Source organism: Anguilla rostrata, chromosome 7 (genome assembly GCF_018555375.3).
Source record: "Anguilla rostrata isolate EN2019 chromosome 7, ASM1855537v3, whole genome shotgun sequence".
NCBI classification, from domain to species: Eukaryota; Metazoa; Chordata; class Actinopteri; order Anguilliformes; family Anguillidae; genus Anguilla; species Anguilla rostrata.
Genome location: NC_057939.1, coordinates 25,036,973 through 25,054,582, shown reverse-complemented (window position 1 = coordinate 25,054,582; position 17,610 = coordinate 25,036,973). Strand labels below are relative to the sequence as shown.

The 17,610-nt window shown below is 42.1% G+C and overlaps 1 protein-coding gene across 3 annotated transcripts in view; it reads right to left on the bottom strand.

The window, feature by feature from the left end:
* The window catches only part of slc2a9l2 (solute carrier family 2 member 9, like 2), a 136,401-nt gene that overhangs the window by 106,383 nt on the left and 12,408 nt on the right, over nt 1-17,610 (bottom strand). For all 3 annotated transcript variants that reach the window (XM_064343863.1, XM_064343862.1, XM_064343861.1), the window contains exons 3-4: nt 13,387-13,488; nt 7,896-8,060 (exon numbers count right to left, since the gene is read on the bottom strand). In XM_064343863.1, the coding sequence (XP_064199933.1) occupies nt 7,896-8,060; nt 13,387-13,488 (267 nt within the window). The remainder of the gene's footprint in view (nt 1-7,895; nt 8,061-13,386; nt 13,489-17,610) is intronic.

The following is a 17,610-nucleotide window of genomic DNA, read 5'->3' as shown; positions in this document are numbered from 1 at the left end:
AGGGTCAGCGAAGGGAGGCAGGACACCCGTGTTCCCCTCAGTCCGCTGTCAATGTAGACGGGCGAAACGCTTGTGACTAACATCACCACGTTAAAAGCATTTCATGCTGCCTGAACTCGCACAAGCCATATAATGCCCGTCTGAACAAAACTTCTAAATCCTGAGTTGAAGAATCAAGGAACCTATACACTTTGAAGAGTACGGGCATTTGTAAGTTTTTGTTCTAACACTCCACGCCTTTAGTTTGACAGAGGCTGGCAAATTTCCCAAAGTGCCACAGCTCTTGCTCCAGCGACTCAATGGGAATGAAAGGGGGAAATCTGGACACCATAACATGAATAAAAGGCACAGACAATGGCAGCACTTGCACGTGAACAACATGAAGAAGAACATCATTCACAATTACACAATTAACAAAGCATTCTCCCTTTAGAAAGACAACCACAGCTTTATTCATGAACAATGCATGTGCCTGAATGCCAGATTGGAAGAGAGAGAGTGAGAGAGAGAGAGAGGGGACCAAAGAGACTGTGTGTCACCTTGAGTTCATTATTAAACACAAAAGCAGACAGTACTTGTCTTGTGAAATCTAGGGAGAACTTGTACTGAAACCCAGCAGTAGAATAAAACAGCAGTCTGGCACAGTAACGCTGGGGCCTGTGAGCATAACCTCTTGATCTTAACATGCTCTTTCTGAAATTTCATTTGCAAGGAGGAAATGAACCAAGACCCCTATGATTCACAGTTCAAATTACCCCTCGTCGCCACGGCCACGGCAACAAAATGCAGCCGAAATGAGAAGCTATGCGTACCCTTCAGAGCGATACACTGGAGATGCTCTGCTCGGGTAGTTAACCCTTTAAGGTGTAAGATCACAAGTATGTGATCATAATCTTCTTATTTGAACATTATAATGCTGATGTAACAATCACTACTTGTATTTGAAAACAATGGAGGACTAGAACACTGACTTCATTTTGAATAAAACATTCCAAGAAACCTTCTCTTCAAAAGATTAAAACCCCCGGACACAGCTGAAAGGACAAGGCATGGAGAATGAGGGTGGTCATGTGATGTGAGATAGATTAACTAGCCCAAGAGTTTGCGGTATTAAACCAAGCATTTAAAACAAGCAGAACAGTAACCTGTAATTTCATGTATCTGTCACAGAAGAACTTGGTGAGCTTTAGAATTATAATTAGCATCATGTTCAGTCAGGCTCTCATTTATAATGTGAATGTCACTGTATAGCTGACATTGTAATAGTGTAATAGCAGACAGGACAAATCATAGTGTCACACAAAGGCCACATGATTCTGTAGAGCAGGTTATTAAGGCTATCCTGGGTCTCTCTCTACCTCTCTCTCCTCGTCTCTCCCTGTCTTCCTCTCTCTCCTCCCCTCTCCCTATCTCCCGTTGCAATACATTAAAAGCTTAAAACCATTTCCACAAAAGGAGTTGGTCCAATCCTCATGAAATCAGTCCATTTCCAGCTCTTAAAAACAGCCTCTGAACTGTGACTCACATTAAGGAGCTGCCAGTCACACACTCGACTTGAGCGAGATTTAGATATCCAGTACGAACCTTCACACAGCATAAAGACAGCGCCTAGCTATTGCTGGACATTTCGCTGCAAACAGCTTGGACTGTGGTCCTCACGGAACGGGTTAAAATGCAGTCCGCCAAAGCCGCGGTTCACAATGTTCTTTAATCAGAGACGGCTAACTACAGATAGCTTGGCATTTAAATGTGGAGGGAGGGTGATGAGTCATCCCTGGGAATCAGTATGTTTGCACACAGAGAACAGCTGCTCGGCTGTATGACGGTGGGAAGGCGTGGCTCCAATTAGGGGCAGCTGCTCATTCCCCAAATTAGATTAGAGAGGGAAAACAAACAAAAAACAAAAACATGATGGCACTGAATGGTGTGTCTGCACTGCGATAGATTTCCCTGCCTCTTGCCAAATGCATGCTGGGATAGGCGACCCTGACCAGGAATAAGGAGGTTAAATAATGGATGGATGGTTAACAATGATGATGTCCTTACTGTATACTGTATACTGCTTTTCATAAGGAGGTTGTTTCTATTATATTGTGTATGTCTAAATGTTCTTAACAAGCACTTTAATTTCCATGACAATTTTTCCCTTGAGGACAATAAAGGGATCTAATCATAACATAATGATGGTAGCAGTGATGATCATGAAAACAGATATGAACTAATTTAATAATAGTTATCAATTATGTTCTTTTTTACAGGAAAACCCAGTAGTTTAGGAAGGAATAAAAGTGTTTAGTGCCAGTAAGTATACGCTAGAGAGTTTTAAAATGTCTGTAAAATAATTGCCTTCGATCCATAAACCATTGTTTTCCCATTAGTTTCATGTCTGATAATATAGAGAATCTTTACTGTCTGGAGTGGAGATTGTGGGGGGGTTGTGTCATCCACTGCAGTAAACATTAAACGCAAGTCTTGGGGGGGCTGTGAGATTGTGATTGTGAAACCGGGGGGGGTGGAGGGGGGGGGGGTTGTGATCATCGTCCAAAATTGGAACAGCCCTTCATCTATCTGCCCAAATTGTGGCTGTGGCCACAACACTGTAAAAGTGTCATGTCGCGTCAGTGTTCCTGGCAGAGGGAAATACAGACAAGCACACACAAAATTGGAGCACGGAACGGATGCCCCACATGATGTGCTTTTTACAGAGATGATGTCTGCCCCTGGGGGGGGGCCTGAGAGGGCGTAGGGGGTGTGAGAGTGTGGGGAGGGGAAATGCATTGCCAGGTTTTCCGGAAGGTTCCAGAGGCAATTCCCGAGCCAATCCATCTTCATCTGTGAACGCCTTTAATTAGCGCTAAACAGATGCCAGCACAGGTCACTGGCAATTAAGTGGAATGGGAAACCTGTCCGAGACCTCTGGTTGTATTAAAGATATAATATACAGCAGACTAGCTCTCTCCACGCGCAAATGATGAATGGGGAACTGATTGGGGACCGAGGGAGTCCCATAGTATCATTCATAATGCTCCCCCCCATTTCCTCCCTCCACACAGCACACCCCCCACCCCCCATTACTCCAGAGAGATAACAGAACTAAAAGCACTCCTTCTTTCTATATGCATTTAGGCCACTATTGAAGCAAATCTACTAAGTGTAGCAAGCCAAGCTGAGAAGGGCATTTTCATCGCAACGGCCAATCAGGGAAAAGGAATGTCGGATATACTCAAGACTGTACACATATACCGTACGTAGAGTAGCTAGGCGACAAAGACATACCTTACCCTGAAACCATACATCTTCCGACAAGAAGCGACTTCATAATCGCCTCCACTCATTTCAATGGGAACCGATTTTTCGCATCTGCAAGGCATGCTTGTATAGCTGCAAATGTGAAACAAGCGTCTTCGATTTAAAATTTATTTTCCCCATTCAACATTCAGTTCGATTAAGGAGGACTTTTTGCGGAGAGAAGATTTTCAAAATATACGACTGATAAACATTTAAGGAACACTATTTTAAAAACAGAAAACACGCCCAAAAGAGGCCGGTTGTGGGAGGCGAGAACGATGCCAGACAATCTCATCAGAGGGTGTGTGGCTTCAGCCTTTTAGTTCTGTTAAGTGGCAGTAGTTCCATGACACAGAACAAGGCTTGGACCCTGATTGTAATCAACAAGTTTTAGTTTGGACAGCAGAGGTATTACAATAGGGATTCCCAACCCTGATTGCACAGACCCGTTGGTTCACTGATCAATAAAATCTAATTGATAATACAGTTAGCTCACTTCACCCTTTTTTGGGTGTGGGGGTTTGACTTAGTAGCTGGTTAAAGCTAAAACAACAATTGGCACACCTTATTTCCCTTCTGGACCAGATCTGGAGAACACATAATTAGGAGGTAGTTAACAAGTGTGCCTCCTTCTAAATGGCCACAGTGAGGTAATGCAGAGAAGATGGTGCCAATTTGCATTTTCATAGGTAATCCTGACAATATCTGCTCACTAGCTGATCATTAAGGAGGCTTATTTCTGAGGTTTTCCTTGGGTATGAAGTTTTTGTTATGTTTTTTGTGTGGGATTTCATTTGAAATTTAAAAAAAGGTGGAGGATTTAAGGAGATAAATGATCTTGCCACTGATAATAGCATTTGGCAGTAATCTTGCCATTCTCTAAAAGCAAACAATATGAATTCTGACAATGCATTACATTTTAATGGAATCTGCACAACAGCAACTTCATTTGTCTAAAAATGAAAGAAAGTTGGACGGCTTGGTGACTCATCCTACACTTTTCTGGTCTAGTACCTGTTCAGGCACTGTTCTGACGTATGGATGGGCCCCACGGTCTTTGTATGTGTTAAAGCACAGTTCTAATGCATGGATGGGCCCCACGGTCTGTGTATGTGTTAAAGCACAGTTCTAATGCATGGATGGGCCCCACGGTCTGTGTATGTGTTAAAGCACAGTTCTAATGCATGGATGGGCCCCACGGTCTGTGTATGTGTAAAGGCACTGTTATAATGCATGGATGGGCCCCACGGTCTGTGTATGTGTGAAGGCACTGTTCTAGTGCATGGATGGGCCCCACGGTCTGTGTACGGTTAAAGCACTTTATGTGGATGCCACTTGGTTTGTGTAAGCTCACTGTTTATAACTTTAAAGATCTTTCAGGCTGTTTCTGGATAGCACTGTTCCAACAGGATGGGCCACACGTCTTGATGTGATAGGAAGCACTGTTTTTAGCTGGAGGGCCATTCACGATCCTCTATCAGGCATGTTCAGTCATTGTCTACACCTATTAAGCGAGAATGAAGCACCATTACATATTGAAGGATAATTAAGGCCTGTATAGCACCAGGTCCTCCACTTCAGCATTCAGACTGAGTGGTGTTCACTTTTACTGTCCTACTGAACTCACCCGTTACCTTCCCAACCAGCATCAGGAAAATCTCACTTTAACTCTTCCCAACAGTGGTTAAGATTTTCTGGCAATGAAAACCTCTTCCCATTACATTACATCACATCACATGATTGTCATTTAGTAGATGCTCTTATCCAAAGCTACTCACACAACTTCAGCATGTTTTACATAGCATCTATTTATACAGCTGGATATGCACTGAAGCGATTAAGGTTAAGTACCTTGCTCAAGGGTACAACTGCAGTGTCCTACCTGGCAATCGAGCCTGAAACCTTTAGCTTACAAGGCCAGTTCCTTAATGATTTTCATTTTATTTTTATTTTTTTAAATTTTTATTTCCTTGGCCTAAAAGCACCTTTGTCCTTCCACTGAAGCAAATATTGACCATTCCCCATTGATCAATATTTATAAATCATTATTTAGTCCTGATCTGAAAGGTCACACTACCAGGACCTTTCAAATCATTAAGCAATTAACATTTAACTTATAACTTATGAAAACTTTCTGTTGACTAAACAAAATGCATCAATAAAGTTATCATTGTTTTACAGGCCTGGATTATACTTGTATTTAACTTTGACTAACAATTGAAAGAAAGAATGTTTTTATTCCTTCAAACCCCCAATTTGGCAAGTTCAGCAGTCACTGGAATTTGTTTCTGAACTGAAAAAAGGCTGATGTGTTCTAGGACAATGGTGTCAAACTCGTGCCATGGAGGGCCGTGTATATGCAGGTTTTCATTCCAACCAATTAATGCTGCCTTAATTGAGTCCAATTACTCATTCAGCCATATGCGTTTAACTGCATTGAAGCACAGAATATAAGAAAATTTTTATTTAGACAATGCGGGTCACCATAGACGTCGGGTCACCATTGTGCACAAACCTGCATCCCTAATTCAGCAAATAATTTAACTAATTATATAATCAAGATCTGAGGCTGGAATGAAAACCTGTATACACACGGCCCTCCATGGCACGAGTTTGACACCACTGTTCTAGGAGTTAAAAAAAAAAAAAGTTTTCAAAAGTTGGTAAATTGAAGTGAATCTACAGTGAGCCCCACAATGTTTAGGACAAATGCTTTTTTTTTCTTGATTTGGCTCTGTACTCCATAATTTTAGATTTTTGGCTGGACCGTAACAGCGGGGCCAGCCCTATAAACACGAATGTCTGTGACTGAGTGACTGAGTGAGTGATGAAGTTACACCACGCATGTCTGTGACTGAGTGACTGACTGATGAAGTTACACCATTGGTCGGCTGGTTCGGTCCAGCCATATACTAGGTTTTGACCTGGTCTTGTTAATCAAAAGTTAAAGTGCAGATTCTCAGCTTTTACAGCACATTTTTAGTACAACATCCCATTTTCAGAGCACCATAATGTTTTGGACATATTGATTTTATGTAAATGAAAGTAATCATTTTTAGTACATTGTTGTATATCCTTTGCATGCAACAACTGCTTGAAGTCTGTGACCCATTGACCACCAGATTCTGAGTATTGTCTCTGGTGATGCTCTGCCAGGTCTGAACTACAGCCATCTTCTGCTTCTGCTTGTTTTGGGGGCTAGCTGCCTTAATTTTTCTCTTCAGCATATGATACACATGTTCAATTGGATTTAGATCAGGTGAATGGTCAATAAAAAAAAAGTTTTTGCCTTTGAAAAACTCCTTTGTCACTTTTGCAGTGTGTTCGGGAACATTGTCTTGCTGTTGGATGAAGTGCCGTCGGGTGATTGTGGAGGCATTTGCTTGAACCTGAGCTGGTAAGATGCTTCAGTACACTTCAGCGGCTGCTGTCAGCAGTTACATCACAAATGAAGACAAGTGAGCCAGTACCTGTGGCAGCCGTACAGGCCCACCACCGTGTTTGACAGATGAGGGAGGGTTTGCTTTAGATCTTGGGAAGTTCCTTTGCCCTCCACACTTCTCTCTTGCCATCACTCAGCTACAAGTGAATCTTGGTCTCTTTTGTCCACGAGAACTTTTTCCAAAACTCTGCATGCCTTTTTAAAAATACTTCTTAGCAAACTGTTACCTGACCATCCTGTTTTTGCATCTAACTAGTGGTCTGCATCTTGCAGTGTAGCCTCTGTTCATGAAGTCTTCTAAAGACAATAGTGATATCCATGCCTGTCTCCAGAAGTGTTTCTGATCTGTCGGATCAGAGTTTGGTGTTTTTTTTCATGGTGAGAATTCCTTGGCCATCAACTGTAGAGGCCTTCCTTCACCTACCAGGCCGTTTACTGAGATTACTGAGCTCACCAGTCCTCTCTTTGTTCTTAACAATGTTCCAAACAGCTGATTTTCATAAGCCTAAGGTTTGGTCTATGTCTCTGACTGACTGTTTTTTCTTATTTCTTAGCCTCATAATGGCTTCCTTGACTTTCACTGACACAATTCTCATCCTCATGTTGACAAGCACTAATAACAGACCCCAAAGGCAATCAAAAGCCTAGAATCAAGACATAATACTGAAAGATCTCTTATACCTGCACTAAGGAAGAAATTGAACATACCTGACTAATCTTAAATACTTGTGATGCCATTTGTCCCAAATATCATGGTGCCCTGAAAAGTGAGGACTATGTATGGAAAGCACTGTAACTTCTACATTGTGAACCCCAAAAATATATTTTAAATAGGCTGAGAATCTGCACTTTAACCATTTGTGAATTGGTTGATTTCAAATCTACAATTGTGGAGTACAGAGACAAATGAAGAATAAAAAAAGGTTTTGTCCCAAACTGGTCAATCAGACGCCTGTTGACCCGCACAATAATGCTTGTATGCAAAATGCGGTCTGACAGGAAGCAACAGCTAACGTGGCGTGTGATGGGGGTGTGCGGTAGCTCAAGCTCTTCCGAATAAATAGCAAGGTTGCCTTGCTGTTAAAAACATGATTGGGCATTGCAATCGGGCACGACTGAGGAGAAGGGGGTGAACGCATTGAAACAAATGTGAAGAGATCTCCACTTGCCTGCCCAGGACTTTTATGAGCACGGTGACAACGAGGGCCCCCAGCAGCCCCCCAATAGCGAAGATGGAGACGGTGATGGACCAGAGCAGGGTGAGCGTCTCCCCGTATGCAGGCTCACCATAGCGATCCATCCATGTCCTGTTATAGAAGGACTTAATATACTGCAGAGAAAGAGACAGGGAGGGGAAGAGAGGGAGGGAGGCAAGGGGTGAGAAAGAGGGAGGGTGGGACAGAAAAAAGGGGGAGGGTGGACGGGAGGGAGAAATACAGTTTGACTTTTGATACTCCTTTATCTATCTAACATGTCCACAAAAACACACTCAACTAAACAGTCACATGTCACCAGAGAACATTACAGACAGCCCTGGTAGGTGGTAGGTGTATGGTGCAGAAACTGCATTTGCATTGTATTCTGCTGAACATTTCAACATTGCATTTCAACAACTCAATCTTCCAAGGCTCTGAAATAACTGCTCTAAACATGCTTATTGTATGAGGTGACCCTGCCTCCCCCCACTCAGAATTCAGTTTCTCAGAGTGAACTGCGTTAAAAGCCTTTTCCAAAAAAATTTAATGATAAAAGTAACCTTACTAACAGACAGCAGGGAGATTGAATTAGTGAGAGAGAGAGAGATAGAGAAAGAGAGAGAGGGGGATAGATACTCCTACATTGTTAAAATATTCAAAAATGAGGACAATTACTTTTTTAAAAATTATTTCTGATTTTCTTTTATTCACACACTAATGAAAAGAACCTGCAAATCTCTCCAATAGCACCAAAGTACATCTTTGCTTGTCATAATCAGAGGGACAATGGTTGACCACCAAATTAATTAATTTTATATATTAATTCATTATTAGTAATAAATAAATACATATGTGTATTGTTATGAAATAATTATTAATTATTATTATTATTATTATTATTGACAATAATAATAATAATAATACTATTAATAATAATAATAATTATTATTATTATAGTGTTGTTTGTTGTCACAGTTATTACAGTTAGACATAGCAATTGAGCGAGACAGAGAGAGCGTCTTGATTTAAATATAAATTAGAGAGGGCCGTAGATAGAATGTTAATGGCTATTCAATTTATCTATGAAGAGACCATCAATAGCATTGGCCCTGGCAGACACTGAAGGCTGGAAACATTTCAGACGGAGGTCAAAGAACTAAATACCTCACACTGGCATTGCTTTGACCTCTTTTTCTGATTCATAATGTATCTGCTAGAAAGTAAATAAAAGTCAAGTTGCTTTCAGAGAGCAAAATGTAATTCCTCACAATCACCCTAATCTGAGAATGACAGATCAATGTAGCACAATGCAGAAATATCTACCCCTTGCAACCAAATTGAGATTTGAATGGGGGAGGTAGGAAACTGATGGGGTGAAATCCTTTCTATTTGTGTAGAAGCCCAGACGTTCAGCCGGTGAACAGGGAACTAATTCAACAGATTTTGGCTGCCCTCAAACGCCCGCTCCACTCTCTCCACGCTCCACTGCCTGTCTGTCTGCATCCGTCTGTCTCTCTCTGCTTCATGGCTCTGAGCTGATCCCTGCCCTGTGTGTGTGGGTGTGTCTGTCTGTGTGAGTTTCTGTGTGAGTGTCTGTCCGTATGGGTGTGTGTCTGAGTGTCTATGTGTTAGTGTGTGTGTGTGTGTGTGTGTGTGTGTGTGTGTGTGCGGACATGTGTGTGTGTGCGTGTGTGTGTGTGGTGTGTGTGTCTGTATGTGGTGTGTCTGTGTCTGTGTGTGGTTTGTTTGTATGCATGGTTGTGTGTACATCTTGTTTGTCTTGTGTGTTTGTACATGTGTACATGTCTGGAGCTGGTGTGTGTGTGTGTGTGTGTGTGTGTCCGCTGGGGATGTGACCTACATTAGCCAGGAGACAGCCCGTAAGCCAGCGCCACTCAGCCTGTCACTGGAGACCTCCCGGTTACCAGAGCACTCTCACCTCACACACTCCCACCACACTGCATTATGGGACATGGACTTATGGGATATGCAGGACACAGCTGGGTGACCCATTGGCTTTAGCAGTTTTGAGAAAAAGAACCAAATCATTTTTAATGATTCTCTGCTGCTGTTCAATGCCATAGTTCCACAGATTAAATGAAATGTTTTGGGGGCAGGGAGGGGGATATTAGAAGTCTTATCATGTACAGGTGAAAATATCAAGCACCCATGAGAGTATTTGAATGGGGTGCAACCATAAAATTGTTTCAAAAGGACACTAGTGCCATTCAAAGCACATGGGGCATGTGGAGCCATTGTAGGGGTCGGGGACTTCATCTTCTGGGTCTGCGACTTGGCTTGACAAAATGAAAAAGTGAGAAAATGGTGGACTAAATGTCACCATGACATAGCGTGCACATTATCACCGTTTATACTTGAGTTTTAATTATCATTTCTGTACCATTTAGATAGAATTTCTGTGTAAATTATAGGGCAGCCTGTTTACACTTCCCTGCTCTCCTCCATCCTCCAATCTCCCCATTCTCCTCCTCACATTATTCAGTGTTTGAGTGTTTCCTATTGTTATTACACAAGGGAAATTAAGCACCACCTGAAAGAGCATCTCGCACCAAAATGGCCTATTTCACAGAGCGGGCCTCTGGGTGAAGCGAACAGTGTGAAATGTCAGAGCTGAAATGACCCCAATACTGCCTCTGAAGTAGCGGTGTCCTCTCACAGTTTTCAATTTTGCACAAATATTTCACTACCGTTGGTCTCGCACACGGTCAAATAATAAACCGGGATTCAGCTGAGTGTAGCTTATCCTTTTTTTACACAGTCGGCGTGACGCAGTTCGTAAATATGAGTGAATCCATTGGAGAGGACACTGTGGCAAGCAATTACAGGATCCATAACCCATAGTCTATGTCATTATGTATAATCTATCTTCACAATGCTGTCACACCAGACCGAATATTGAGTTCTTTGCATAAGCAAGGTACCTTTTTCATGGCACATCATCCTTAAAAATACACAGCTGGGCTTTGGAACACCTTGATTTAAAACCAGTATCTAGGTATGACTCATGCCCCAAGCTCACAGCAATGGAATATCAGGGACATTGCAAGTCTCTGCTAATTTTTCTGACATAAGCTGGTGCACATATTTCACAGTCCTGGACCTGCACTGCAATGATTAGAATGAACTAGAACCCAAGGGAAGGGTCAGCCCCCGTAACTCCAGAATACAAACTTATTGAATGTGTCAAATTTGAGCTGAACTGTGATATGATAGCCTTATTAATCATTTATAAAGTACAAATATATGTGGTACTGTTGCTCCATAAAGTGATCATTAGTGCCTACGTTGACAGCTAGAGTGCATAAGAAGTGTAAAAATAAAAGTGAAAACGTAATATTGCAATACATATATCAGCCATCATAAGGCAAAGCATTTCCTTACTGATAATTTATAAAGTGTATATAAAGTATTGTATTGTGTCTTTCTTGCCCATGAAATCCTTCACTTTGGAAGTTACACTTCATACAAAGTGACAGTGGGTGAAACTTAAGGAAAAGCTTCAGATCATAGCAATAGCCTGATATTAAAGGTGTGCCCTGTTGCTGTGCCAGGCACGCGGTCTGCCATGGTCAATGCGAGGATGCCAAAGATGGGGTCAGGGGGTAAGGCGAATTTCAGGAAAGGTTGGCAAAGCCTCTACTCCAGCACTCACAGAGCTGGACTGAAGCCCAAATGTGTTCCAGGATCTAATTAAACACTGTGGAGTGATGCTGCTGTGGAAACAAGGGGCTCTGTCAGGCTGTGGGGGCAGGGGGGTGGGGGGTTATGAGGAGAAGAGGGAGTCCCCTTGCCAAAAACGATAGCTTCAATGTACGACGCCTTGAAGACCACCGTGCTCATTTTATGCATGCCTTTCCCCAGAGCGCAAGGAACAACAGTGCTTCTTAGTGCTTTATGGTGCTTATGGTATGGCAGAGCAATCAATATTCTCAAGGATTCTATTTATAGGCAAACAAGAGCATGCCTTAATTAGTCAGCGTGGCAGAACAGCCAAACAGAATAGGTGGGGGCCTGGGGACCATTTCAGTCAGAAATGGGGGTAATAACATCCCCAGAAATGCCGCAGGGAGGGCCAGCGTATGATTTAAAAAATCGGCAAACACTACACACAGAATGGCATAGCCCCCTTCTCTCTGGGGCATATGTGAAAATGAATTCAATTTAAATTCAGCAAGGATATCATGAAGTTTGGCTTTTCAGACAGCTGTCATTGTGTGGGACAGCCAGACAGGTTGTCTAAAGACCCTCAGATTGTTCAATTCAAGGCACTACACAATGCTCGATTACTCTCCAGGCTAGGTAACTGACTATCATTGATGGGCTGAATGGCCTGTTCTTGTCTATATTTATTTTTATACAACAGTTAGCACTGGTTGAGTAATTTGACTGGACAAGAGGCATTCCATGAGTGCTGATATACAGCACAACAGCAATGGAATTTTTTACTATTGACATGTCACTGTTTTATTTACATTCAAATTCATACCTTGTTGGAAAAAATCTGAAGGATCTATATTTGTTGGCAGAGCCTAATAAATGACTAATTCATAATCTGTTGTCTCAATCACTACTTAGTTTATAGGCTAGTAGAATTACAGGCTAGTAGAACTCTTTTATAAAAGTGCACTTGAGGTTATGCTGCTGTAATGTACATCAACACAACTGTGATTATCTATAACTAAATCACAGCCTCGCTGATATACAGTTTAACAGCACTTCCCCTGATGTGATATTGCTTAATTATGTTAGATGCATGCATAATCAACAAGCCTAATTTGATGCTAGTGCTCTGGAGATCAACCTATTTCTCCTCTTCTGCCCTTCAAAGAGCTCACAGACACATTCTTGAAAGGCCCACACTCTCTTACCTAACTCAAAGCTTCAAGCATCATTAAACAGCTATTATAATACAATGAGTGCCCACGGTCATCTCGCTTCCCAGCAGGGCATGTAATATCAATTTAGAAACCAGAGAACATTACATGTATGTCATTACCCTAGTGGATCAACAATGAGTGCAATGAGACACGGAATGAAACCTGAATTGTAATAATTTGAAAAAATATGTTTACATAACATAGCATGTGCCGTGTCTATCTTTTCTCCAGTCATTTGTACAAATTATTCTGAGAGCCATGTCACAGGCGAATGATCATATTGTGAGCCAAAGAGAGCTGCAGATGGAATAATTCTAATGCACGGAGTCACAATATATTTGGTTGACTCACTGTGGGGAACACATCCCCTTCTGTTTATACAAGGAACCAGGATGTAGTTGTCACTCAGCTCCTTTCCTGTGGGGATCCAAATGTAGTAGCTAATTCTTTCTACGGCATTAATACACACAACTACCAAAGGAGGCTAAACTGATGCAGCAGTCATTGGCAGTCATGAGTCAATGATACTTGGAGTTTGTGAAGGACAGGGGAAGGTATTCACCGTAGCAGGCGCGTTGACCACTGACAGGTTGTAGCCGTAGAGGTAGGAGGAGCCCAGCGCACTGAAGAAAGCAGCACACACCAGACTGGGACTGAGCCTCAGCTGAGGAGAGAACAAAAACAACGAGATCAGCTCCAATGGGACGTCAACATGGTTACAGACCAACAGACCATACAGCGATGGGCCCATCTAGAGGTGGGGTCATGGGTTCAAATCCCAGGGGCTCATTCCAATCATTTATTTTCACTCCTTGCGTCCTTTCCTCACGTCCTTTCCTCGCTGATAAGTTTCACCCAATGGAGGATGCAAGGAAAGGATGCAAGAAAAGCATGCAAAGATAGAGGAATTGTGGAAACGTGTATTAGGCAAATGGAATCCCCTTGGTCTTTCAAGCATCAGTTGGAAGCCACATCAATTACAGAAGTTGCAGATGGGGAGAAGTGGATCCACAGGTCGGTCATTCATATGTCACACATACAGGAAAAGAATACTTCCGCAAAGGATGCACTCGTGTTTCCTTGATCAAGCATCCATTACGAGCCCCCTGACTCCTCGCTCCCAGCTCTTTCAAGGAGCATTTAACAGGGTGGAGTGACTTTTAAAATGCCAGACCTCGATTTCAGGGTCAGTTGAGGACCAAGCAGACAGGTACGGTTAAAATAAGCAATTGGATTCAGCCCCAACATTGGCATGATGAGAAAAAGAGTGATTTTTACTGTGCTTTGGTAAATGGACTGCATTTATATAGCACTTTTATCCAAAGCGCTTTACAATTGATGCATCTCATTCGCCAGAGCAGTAAGGGGTTAGGTGTCTTGCTCAAGGACACTTCGACATGCCCAGGGCGGGGTTTGAACCGGCAACCCTCCGACTGTCAGACAATCGGTCTTACCTCCTGAGCTATGTCACTTTACCGGTGTATTTTTAATTGATTGATACTTTTATTAAAATGAATTGTCACAGGCACATGCTTATCAACTATACTCCCTAGAGGTCCTCCCCTTTTGGCAGCTATTTTTGTTTGCTGCACACAACTTTTTCTAGAATGCTAGCAAACGTTAGCTAATGTTACGGTAAAAAAAGTGAATTTGTTTGCTAATGCTAATGTTGGTGAGTTTGCCCTGTTGAATGCAGTTCCTGTTTGTGTGAGGAAGGAGGGAAACTGAAGTCCTGATAGGCCAGGAGGCTTTTCATGAGAGAAACATCTGTGTCTGCGATGGGAATCAGCCGTTCAGGAGGCCTGGCGGCATCCTCATGGAGATGGAGCATGTCAGATTACACAAATGCTTCCAAACCCACCCCCTTGCGGTACCAGCAGCCACCCTGCAGGCTCACAGACAAGCCAACATGTGACCGCAATCGCAATGAGGTCACAGAGAGATGATCTCTGATCCAAGCCTTTAATGGAATACATTTCTATGGGAAAGAACCGCTTGAGGAAAAAAAAAGAATACATGACTTACATCAAGAAATAGGAAGAAACGTGTTTTTTTTTTTTTTTTAATAGTGTGAACCACATGTTTACATCTGTCTGAATGCAAGTGAACTGTGAGACATGTTAGGTATAACAATATATATAGCTCCATAATGTTTGGGACAAAGTAACATTTTCTTGATTTGGGTCTGTACTCCACAACTTTTATTTACCATCAAACAATTTGCATGTTGTTAAAGTTCATGTTCTCAGAGTATATTTAAGGGTATTTTTATACACTTTGGTTTCCCTATGTAGAAATTACAGCACTTTATATAAATAGCCCCCCATTTCAGGGCATCACAATTACTGTCGGATCATTCTCAAACCAATGAGTTTGGAGGCATTTGCTTGAACTTGAGGAGATAAGATTCTTCTGTACACTTCAAAAATCATTCTGCTGCTGCTGTCAGCAGTTACATCATCAAAAACGACAAGCCAGTACCTATAAGTAGCCATACATGCCCAAGCCATAACACATACATCATCATATTTTACAGATGAAGGGGGTGCTTTGGATCTTGGACAGTTCCATTTGGTCTCCACATTTTGTTGTTGCCATCATTCTGATACAAGTCAGCGTGGTCTCATCTGTCCACAAGACCCTTCCAGAACTAGACAGGCTCTTTTAGGTACTTCTTAGCAAACTGTAACCTGGCTATCCTGTTTTTGCTGTTAACTAGTGGCTTGCATCTTGCAGTGTAGCATCTCCAGTTCTGTTTGTGAATTCTGCTGCAGGCAGTAGCCACTGATATATCCACACCTTTCTCCTGAAGAGTGTTTAGGATCTGTCAGACAGGTGTTTGTAGAGATTTAACTTAGCCTACCAGGCCCTTTGTGATTAACAATCTCAACAGTGCTTTTTTTCTTCTACAGTTGATTTTGGAAAGCCTAAGGTTTTGTCTAAGTTGCTGGCTGTTTTGTTCTTATTTCTCAGTCTCATAATAGCTTCCTTGACTTTCATTGGCATAAAGCTGGTCCTCATGTCGACAAAAGCCAATAACAGACTACAAAGGCAATGAAAAGCCTAGAATCAATACTCGGTAGTGAAAACTCTCTTATACCTGCCCATGTGGACTGGAGAAACAGATAGGGTGGATGGCGGGAAAGGAGCATGGAGGGCGAGTGGGATGGAAAGATGGAGAGATAAAGAAGGGAGGAAGAGGAGGATGAAACATGAATGTCGGATAGATAGAGGTGGTAAATGAGAGAGGGCTTTTAGTCCTCTCGCTGCCTCTAACCAGCTGGAGCACAATAGCCATTTGCACACTTTGCTGATTACAAGCATCCATAATGTCCCCTTAATGCAGACTGGCATCTGTGAGGAAAACACATTCATTTATAACCAAGGCTTTATGGAGAGGAAAGCAAACAGCCCTGCAGAGCCCTCTTCATACTCCTCCTTCTGCGCAGACAATCCTATGATTCATTTGTGCAATTCATCACATTGTTGTTTCTGAGAGTGATGTAGAGTTGGGATAGCAGTGTTGTATAATCAGAGTCGTTTCTATACTTTTGGGGGTCGTAGGGAAAAAAATAATATGGGGGCCTCTCCAAAACTTTGGAATCTATTAATTCTTCTGCTTGGAAAAACATTTGAAAGGAAGGTGAGAAGGCGGGGCCCTGGGTGCACTGCCTGATCTGCCCGGCGGGAGGGACGGCTCTGCGTATGATGGTTTGGGACCTGGGCTTGTGATCCTGAGGTTGTGAGTTCAGGTGAAGCACTGCTGTTGTACTCTTGAGCAAAGTACTTAAACTGAATCGCTTCAGTATACATCCAGTTGTGTAAATGGATTGTGCGTAAAGAATGCAACAGCCAGTCCACGTAAAAAAAGTGAAGCAGTCAACTCACATCCAGAGCGTGACAGCAAATCTACACTCAGTAAAAGAGCTCTGCGCTTTTAAACCTCCGAATATCATCATAACCTACTAACTATCGTGAATATTGCACGCGCGGTGCAGAAACCTTTTTGATAGGCTATCGTATGTGATTACAGGTTGTCGCTGTCATCGCGCATCCATTCACCTAACATGATGTCATTTGGAGACATTTCTCATTAGGACTCCGGCATGCCTTTCACTGGCACATTCTTCTGAGGTATATGGAATGCCGGCACGCAGATCGGCTGATGCTTATCAACATTCAACGCTGCTCATCTGTTAAGTCTTTCATCCGCTGACAGCTGCACAGCCTAAACCAGACAAAAATGTTTTTTTTTTTTTGTTTTTTTTTTTGCCATTTGAATATTGCTACACCTGTCACTTGTCAGGGAGAAACACACTCAATCTCTGAACTTACACCAGGTGAAAATCCAGCTTTCATATTATTCTTTACCAGGACACACTTTATTTTGCCTGATAGGGATCTTTTTTTTTTTAAGGATTTTTTCCCTTAATTGTTTTTTTAAAGATAGAGCTAGCATGTAGAGGGCAACATTCCAAAGATTTATCATAGATGCATATTAAGAGATCATTCAGAACAATTAGAAGATTAAAACTTTGAAAAGTGGTGACAAAATACAGATTCTTTTTTATGGAATATTGAATCCTAAACTTAAATTATGGTAGTCTCATTTATTTATTTGTTATATGTCTATATTGATTTATTTATTATAATTTTTTATTACTATTTTAGCTATGAACTTTAGCAGAAGTGTAGATGTGCTAAAATATGTATGTGGGTGGGGTGAGGTCAGTCTGCTAGGGATGGCCTATTTTGGGAATGAATCATGAGGGCCAGGACGGGGTGA